The sequence below is a fragment of the Oncorhynchus tshawytscha genome, linkage group LG16 (assembly GCF_018296145.1).
Source record: "Oncorhynchus tshawytscha isolate Ot180627B linkage group LG16, Otsh_v2.0, whole genome shotgun sequence".
NCBI classification, from domain to species: domain Eukaryota; kingdom Metazoa; phylum Chordata; class Actinopteri; order Salmoniformes; family Salmonidae; genus Oncorhynchus; species Oncorhynchus tshawytscha.
In genome coordinates, this window is record NC_056444.1 from 50254147 (window position 1) to 50263257 (window position 9111).

Genomic DNA, 9111 nt, shown 5'->3' on the forward strand with positions numbered 1-9111 from the left:
CTGGTGTATTTTCATTGATTACGCTGCGGCACGACTGACTGACTCTTGTTAAAGCGATGACTACTAGGGTTTTTAACCATGAAGCTATACTCTATGGTAAAGCGATGGCAAACAAAACATATGACGGCGTGTTGTTGCAGATAAACGTGCTGGTATTTGTAGACCTTAGTAAACCACAATGTGAACATTAGTCTGAACACGGCACATTCACGGAGCAGCAGTATCTCTTATTAAGACAGCATCAACAGACAGGGTGTGTTTTGTCTATGAGACAACCAACAGTTTGCGAGTGCATTTGAGGGATGCTTAATTGGACCTGTGGTTGTGGGATTGTAGTGTTTTATAGGGTATTGGGTTTATGTAAAGTGTGTTTGTGGGATGTTATACAGGGATAGGGGTTGTGTAAGTAACCCGCTCCTGAAACTGTTAGCTTGGACGTTGTTATTCTGTGGGATTCTGTTTTTCTCAGAAGACAGTTTTAGAGTACATTTTAGTTGATATGTCTTTAACGCAATGGAATAGGTTGACAATTGTGCACTGAGGGGTATGGTCCGGCATATCACTACACAACATTTCCACAGCATCCATATTAGGACATCTCTCAATGCGTTATGGCTTCATCTTCGAACAGTGTGCGAGAGGCTCTGTCCCACCCTAGCACCCAGGCTTCCTCAACAGGGGGAAAAGCATTGGAGGAGACGCACCTGTTTAAGCTAAGCCCTGGTGGCAGCTAATGAGCTGTGACTGTAACCGGTGTGCAAGGCTGATTTGTAACGAGCTAAAGGCTTTAAGTGAAAAATGGCTCCAGCAGCTGGAGTTCCCATCACCCGCTGCTGTGTGGCTAAAGGGGGCTTACAAGTACCTTAGTTGACAACGGTGAGGGCTGGGGTTCGCCAACTGGGAGTTGAAAAGAGTGACCATAAAAGAAAATCCTGGAAAAAGCAAACAGAAAATGCACCAAACCTTTGCAGGTTGTTGTTGATTTACACTCAAATAGTCTCTATGCTTAGCATTGTTAAAACAGATGGTTGATAACTAGAGGCTCATTTCTAGGCACTTTCGTTGTAACTTATTTATGTCTTCATTGCCAGTGGACAAGCTCTGCTTTGGCAGCCGTGTTCATTCACAGAATAAAATGGGTCTTTACGGAGTAAAATGGGTATTTTCTTCTCCCTAAACCAATTGTTGTTGTTTTTTTTAACCCCAGACTCAATTCAGACTCTTTCAGACTCATTGAGTCGCTGCTCAATGATCGCATTTAAATTGATTCGACATGCTTCATTAGCCTGCTCCAAACAGAGCCAACAACAGACAAAACACTGAACACTGCGCTGCCAGACGACAAACAGACAAACTCAAACACAAAGCAGCCGCTGATCCCGAGACACAAATAAGTACTGCAAACACATGGATGGATGCACGCAAGAATGCATGCGCCCACACACACGTGGGCACACGTGTACACACACGCGCGCATGTGCAATAGTTCCCACACACACACACACACACACACACACACACACACACACACACACACACACACACACACACACACACACACACACACACACACACACACACACACACACACACACACACACACACACACACACACAGTCTGGTCTGTCTGAGTGATACAGGATCCCTGGCTCAGATCAACAACACCCCACACCTCAACCCCCACCTCTCCCAGAACTGCTCGAAACCCACTCCCTTAAACCACACCCAGCTCCACAAACCCACGGCTCTTAACGTCACCGCACCAAAGCTCGCCAACCTAAGAGTTTTTGACCACAGAAAGACGTCTGGGAATCAGAAAGAGAATGCGGAGTCAGAGGTTTTACGTTAGAAACAAAAAACTGTATTAATATGTTAAATAGCATACACTTACACCGCATGCAGGAGAGCTCATTAAATAAGACATAAATACAGCAAACATTTACATTAGGCCCTATAAAAGAGTCCCCTCCAATGAGTTACAAACCACACATCAACGACTGGAATTCTCACTTTGTTACAGTTCAACATTGACACTTTGAACACAAAGTATGTCAGAAACACAATTTTTTCCCTCAAACTATTGCTGATAGTAGCTGCAGGATGGAGCGCCACAAAAATCTAAAAACAGGCAAAAACAAATGACATTTTGGCAGCAACAGCGTTTTCATTGTTTTATTCATGTTCACTGTACAATTTGTGTTGATAACCCTTGAATACTGTTTTTTTCCCCCCATAGCTGTGAACCATAAGGTATTGTGTTGTGTGGAGCAAAGCATTTTCTCTTTTATCCAAGGCTATATTAATGGCTTTTTTTTTAATAACCAATCAGAATAAGACCTGGTGGGCCTCTGTATAGCAGCCCTAATCTACTCAAGTCATCAACGGTAGAAACATGATTAGAAGGGACGGCTGCTCGAGATATAATGCTTTATCTCATGTTAACTCATTGACACGCCAATCATGAACTAAAACATTAGGATTTAGAAAGAATTGACAACAAAAAAAGGCCTAGGGGACTTGGGCTATTTAACAACGCTCTCTCCTCCGTCACATTCTGGTTGGTTTTACGAAGATACGATCAGAAACAATATTTGGAGAGAAAGCAACAGGGCTCACTTTTCTCAAACTAGGAAAATAAACGGGAAGATTGAGCGACGCTTGCGTTACATATTCCGAAGTCACTCTCATGGGCAGGACACAACGTGCCACATTTCCAAATAGTTACTTCACACGAACGGATTCGGGATTTTTACAGAACTGTGTGTTGTGTACACTGGCACTTTAAGCTCTCCTTTTTTTTCTGTCAGTGCCCGTATTCCTCCACCACCCTTTCCTTCTCTTCTTTTCTTTCTCTTCCTCCACCTCGACCCCCCCTCCCCACCTCTTCCTCCTCTACAGGCAAGTTTGTATGCCAGTGAAAGCAACCAAGGCATGGGAGCAAGTGGGAGTTGTTAAACCCCACACTTCTCCTGGCAAGCCTTCGCAAGCCAACCAAGGAGGATCGCATAGCTGTCCCCTGACCCCCACCCACCCACATTAACCCAACTCATTTAATATCCCTCCACCACCCATTGTAAAAAAAAACTTTAAAAAACACCCACAACGTCTACGACCCCATTCACTACCCCCTATTCCTTATTTAGAACCCAGCCCAATTTCATACCCTCACCCCTGTCCCATCCTCCCTGTCCCTTCACTCCTCTGACCCCCCTCCCCCTTTCCCTACAACCAGTGCCCTTGAAAGGAGAGCTTGTCAGCGAAGTCTGTCAGTGAAAACATTGCATTTTAACAACAGAGAGAGAAATATCATTGCTAAACCCTGTATTTAAATAACGCAGCAGTGTTTACAAAGCACCAGCAGAACATTCAGCTCCAACGACCCGTTCTTCTCCTTCCATTGTCAGGAACGACACAACTAGGAATGGTGGGAACTGGAGTCTAGCTGATAAAACAAACAGGCCTTTTCTCTGTTGAACCGTCAACAATCGTCTCATGAAAACGTTCAGTTAAAGCAATGCTCTGGTGCGTTGTTATGGCAACACTGCAGGCTTGAGAACGTACTGTACGGTTGTGAATGACTTTCAGGGTGATGGGATTACACTGCTAAAAACAACGGCAATACTGTGCAGGAAGTGAGACACAGAACCCTTAAAAAATATATATATTAAGCCCCATTTCTTCCAGAAGAAGTATGATGAGGTGCAGGGTGAGGCAAACAGACTGGAGATGGGCGCCATAAGGGGTACATCGTGTGGAATGGGCTCACGGACCAAAGAGAGATGGGCGCCATAAGGGGTCAAAGGTCATCAGTTGTAGCAGTCCAACCCCACACAGTATTTACAGCACAGTACAGTCAGTCCATAGTCATATACAGAGTCACTGATGTTGCAATGGAGAGGAGGGGTCCCTTGGTGAAAACAGTTGAGGGTTTTTTCATGAAGTCAAGGAGAGTTGATGAGTCCTGGTCCCCCCCCCTCCACATCAGTCTCAACCCTTTTAACACCACAGTCTGTTGGCAGTGTCTCTCTTCCTGCAATACATGGAACTACCACCTCTTCCTTTTCTCTCTCAGTCTCTCATTAATCGTGTCATGTGGTCCTTCTCCCAGTCCTCTATTTCCTCCCCCTCTCCGTTCCTCCCTCCCCTCTACGGCTGTCGGCTGCTGACATCCCGCGGCGTCCGGTTGCGTTCCCCGGAGCCCTTGTTGCGGGCCTTGCGTGCGCTGTCCTGCGCCTGCCGGTACTTGTCCAGCATGCTCTTGTGTTTGCGCCGCAGCTTGTCGTTGCACCACAACCTCTCGCAGTACTCCTCCACGTGCGGCAGGTTGGACGGGCCAATCAGCTGCATGATGTCCTTGAACCAGGAGCGCTGTTGGCTGAGGGGGCCGGTGCTCCTGTGAGCGTGGCAGGGAGGCCAGGCCCGGTAGCCCTTCGCCCCCTGGGGACCGTCGAGGGCGGCGTCGTCACGGGCCAGCAGCTCGCTCAGTGTGTCCCCCTGCAGGACCTCCAGGGAGAGGCGGGTGAGGGTCTGGGTGAAGCCGTGCTCGCGAGAGCGACACACGTACACACCCTCGTCCTGACGGAGCACACGGCGGAACAGCAGGCCCTGCTCCGTGCGCATCACCCGCTCATCCAGCTTCACCTGAGAGGGAGGGAGGGAACGAGGGGAACGAGGGGAACGAGGGGGGAACGAGGGAGGGGAACGAGGGGGGAGGGACGAGGGAACGAGGGAGGGAGGGAGGGAGGGAGGGAGGGAGGGAGGGAGGGAGGGAGGGAGGGAGGGAGGGAGGGAGGGAGGGAGGGAGGGAGGGAGGGAGGGAGGGAGGAAAGAGGGGAACATATTGGGATAAGAAGAACAGAAAGAAGAAAGAGGGGTTAAGTGAGATGGAGGGATGATGAGGTATGGCACAGAGATGGAGGAGGGGAGGAGGGATGGGGAGGAGGGGGATGAGATGGGGAGGGGAGGAGGGGATGAGATGGGGAGGGGAGGAGGGGGATGAGATGGGGAGAGGGGAGGGGGATGAGATGGGGAGGGGAGGAGGGGGATGATGAGATGGGGGGAGGGGAGGAGGGGGATGAGATGGGGAGGATGGGGAGGGGAGGGGGATGAGATGGGGAGATGGGGAGGAGGAGGGGGATGAGATGGGGAGGGGAGGAGGGGGATGAGATGGGGAGGAGGCAAAGTCCAAGCTGCGCTTTTTTTGTGTTCTTTTCTCAGCTTGGGTGGCTAAGAAGAATTTTGCCATGAAATTCATCAACTCTTGTTTTTTCGTCCGATCTCTCTGCCAGGGCATGTATTGCGTGCCAAAGCAAACAGGGCAGCCTGTTCTCTCCAAATGAACAGCTGAGAGCCAACGATTATTTGGTGGGAAATAGAGAGCTGCTCTAATGCCTTAATACTGTACTTACATGCTTGACTGAAACACTCGTTTAAGCCTCGGGAAGCCGCAGATACCCTGGCATGGGAGAAACTGGAGCTTTACTGTACATGTCACAGGTCACTGAGCAGGAGTGGACCTGACTTCACTCCCGCTCCTACTAAAACTTCCCATTTCTCAGTCTCTCTCAAACACCCCCTTAAATCGTCCCCTGAAGTACTGACTCGGCCCTCTCGTTTCAGTTTCTTCCCTAGTTCTCTTTCCCTCTCATACCCCGTATTGCTCCATCTCTCGCTCTGTCCTCCGTCAGTCTCTCTCTCTCTCTCCCCCTGCCTCACTCTCTAACGCTCTCGCGATCCCTCCACCTCTGTCTCGCACACACTCTCTCTCTCCCCCTCCACCCGTCCCTCTCTCTCACCTCCTCCTTGCGGTCGTCCCGTTGGAGCAGCCATGTGACGGTGGCCTGGGGGGAGCGGGGAACACACTCCAGGAAGGTGCTGTTGTTCTCTGCTCCATACACAACCCTTTCCTCTGTCACATCCAACCCCTCCACTGCAACACACAATAGGTACAATAGGCATTAAACCACATACACTTATAACTGCGGTCTGCAGAGCATGTTGGGGTCTCAAGTAGGCCCTGTGACTTTGGTGGTGCCGTCTTCAGCTACGGCCGACACTAAATCTCCCTTCTTAGCGTCTTTATTCCATGTCAGCGTAACTCAATCCAAAAACAAAACCACTCCTTGACCTGGGAGAGAACTTTCATCACCCCTCATGCACGTCTTCAGGTGAGCAAACGCATCCTCCGCTCCTCTGACTGCTACAGATTTCTGTCTTTTGTTCCCCCCCTCTGCCTGTCAAGCGACGCTCCCCTCTCTCACACGATGACAGACCGACGAGGATCTGTCGTCTCAGCGCAGGTGAGACGAGATTTGGTGAAGTTTCTCCGTAAACAAAACATCACTTGGTCAATTCAAAGGTCCTTCAAATGACGGCCCTCTCCTTCAGCCCAAGATGTGGGTGTGTCATGTAATTTCCTATACAGCATTACCAGTATGTGTGTGCATTTCAAGTGTGTTTCATACTCAAAAGGGACAAGGAAGCAAAATACAGCACACCGTGTGCATATTTGAGATCGTCTGTGTTTCCAGGTTGTATTAAATGTCTGTGTAACAGTATATACAAATGAGAGTTGTTTAACATAAAGCATGTTTCATGTCGTTATCCCTCTGGGTCCCTACAGAGGGATAGCCATGGACATCACGCCTCAGTCAAACACAGCTTGTATTCCTGATAACAACTTTCCTCTAGACCTGACATTGGGCTATACAATATACACTACACATGATTTATACTGGCCTTGGGTCGTTCAACCTATAAGCTGTTTACAGAGACCTGGTCAAAAGTAGTGCACTCTGTAGGGAACAGGGTGTCATTTGGGATAAAGACCCGGTGTTTGTCCTCCCTCACCTCTCAGAGTCAACTGCTTCTCAATGGACGAGTTTGACCTCTGTGACCTCCAGGAACAAATACTCTGGGTTCATTTCCGCTTGGCCACCATGACAGCCAGACCCCCCCCCCACCCCACCCCACCCCACCCCTCAGTATACACACCATTGTAATAACCATTTCTCAACAGGATATTAGCATGCCCTACTTTCCCACAGGGGCACTTGGCTTGTTGTCTCAGAACTGTATCTAATTTTCACATACTCTATCATCTTCACTCTTTTTTAATTCCTTTCCACATTCCTTCCTTTTTACAAATCTTTTCTCTTTATTTCCCTCTCTCTCTTCCTTTTTCTCTCCACCACCCCCTTTCTCTTTAAGTCACTGCCCCACACTCTCGCTGTCTCCCTCTTTCTCTCCCCCGATACCCCTTTCTCCCTCCACCCCCTCACTCCCTCGTTCCACCCTCCTCTCCTCCCTCTCCCTCCCCCTCCCTCACCACTGAGGCTCTGGTCCATACACTCAGAGCCAAGTTGGCACCACTGAGGCTCTGGTCCATACACTGCAGAGCCAAGTTGGCCGGCCCACCCCCTCTTCCCCTCTCACACCACTGAGGCTCTGGTCCATACACTGCAGAGCCAAGTTGGCCGGCCCACCCCCCTCCCCCTCTCACACCACTGAGGTTCTGGTCCATACACTGCAGAGCCAAGTTGGCCGGCCCACCCCCCTCTTCCCCCTCTCTCACCACTGAGGTTCTGGTCCATACACTGCAGGGCCGGGTTGCCGTGCCTGATGTCCTGGCGGCGATAGCGGCGTTTGCTGAGCGAGGTGTAGCGGGTGCAGGAGGTGCCGTCCCAGGCGCAGTAGGGATCTCTGGCCAGGCAGCACTCAGCACAGGCCTTCCCATACGTCTCACACCTGTGGAGCCTCAGCTGAGCCACACCCAATGGAGAACCCACAAACAGTGCTTGCTATGTGGGGAAAGGGATCAGAGTACAAGCAGAGAATGAGAATGGAAAGTCTAGGCAATAGGATTTATCATAAAGCTTCAGTGCATTCTGGCCTCCTCGAACTAAATGTGAACTGCGACAAAGAATGAACATTTCCTCACCCTTTTTACTGAGATGTCCAAAGAGGTAATGGGAGTTGGCACCTTGATAGAAATGAGAATATTACATTTAATTTGGATTCAGCTTTTGTGAAAGGGTTTGGCTTTGAAATAGACAGTGGGGATATGAAGCAGAGGAGGAGGAGGAGGAGGAGGAGGAGGAGGAGGAATAGGGGAGGGAGGAGGAGGAGGAGGAGGAGGAGGAGGAATAGGGGAGGAGGAGGAGGAGGAGGAGGACAAGGAGAAGGTGGAGGAATAGGAGAGAAGGAGGAGGAGGAGGAGGAGAAGGAGGAGGAGGAGGAATAGGGGAGAAGGAGGAGGAGGAGGAGGAATAGGGGAGAAGGAGGAGGAGGAGGAGGAGGAGGAATAGGGGAGGAGGAGGAGGAGGAGGAGGAGGAGGAGGAATAGGGGAGAAGGAGGAGGAGGAGGAGGAGGAGGAGGAGGAGGAATAGGGGAGAAGGAGGAGGAGAAGTACAACGTTATCTAGTTACCTTAAAGACCTGCAGCTCCTCCAGAGTGACCTCCTCTGTGTCCAGAGAGTTGCCGTTGCGCAGGGCGATGACCTTCAGCACCGTGCCTGTGTCTGGGGTTGAGGGTAAAAAAAAGAAAAACGGTCAACTGAGCAATCACAAGACAACCTGGTTTCCTAACCAGTCACCGCTATGTCTAACGACAGAAAACGGCTAAGTGGGATATATTTGTGACCGACCTGTGCCTATGAACATGACGTCATATTGTCCGTCCTCAGCCTCCACGCGGTCCACCACGATTTGTTTGAGGCGGTAGGGCACGTTGGCCTTGATCAGCACAGGCTGCCTCATGGCTGGGTAGACCGGGCGCCACATCAAGGGGTGCCCCCGGGCAAACTGAAGCACTGTGTCTGGGAAGTCCTTGGTACTGCCAAACTGTCTGCCAGGCTGGTTGGTTATTTTACTGGGGCACTGGAGACAGGAGGAGAGAGAGAGAGAGAGAGAGAGAGAGAGAGGATCTCTTAGGTAATCATGTCACGAAAAAAAACGTATGATTTGCCTGAAACGTAAAAGGGTTTTCGGGGAATGTGACATGAACGCTTTACTCAGTGGCGTTTTTAGAGGTCACCTGATATGTCATGTTGTAAGTTAGGAATGTGTTTTTCTGTGACTCCCTGACAATGTTTTAGCTGGGAGTCCTATTCA

At 50.0% G+C, this 9111-nt stretch overlaps 1 protein-coding gene across 1 annotated transcript in view; it reads right to left on the reverse strand.

Annotated features, from left to right (window-relative positions):
• Positions 1 to 1838: 1838 nt before the first annotated feature.
• LOC112215839 (semaphorin-3G-like) overlaps positions 1839 to 9111 on the reverse strand; it is a 60759-nt gene continuing 53486 nt past the window's right edge. The window contains exons 11-16 of the mRNA XM_042299290.1: positions 8646 to 8877; positions 8428 to 8519; positions 7940 to 7981; positions 7574 to 7799; positions 5796 to 5929; positions 1839 to 4641 (exon numbers count right to left, since the gene is read on the reverse strand). Coding sequence (XP_042155224.1) covers positions 4147 to 4641; positions 5796 to 5929; positions 7574 to 7799; positions 7940 to 7981; positions 8428 to 8519; positions 8646 to 8877 — 1221 coding nt within the window. The 3' untranslated portion in view covers positions 1839 to 4146. The remainder of the gene's footprint in view (positions 4642 to 5795; positions 5930 to 7573; positions 7800 to 7939; positions 7982 to 8427; positions 8520 to 8645; positions 8878 to 9111) is intronic.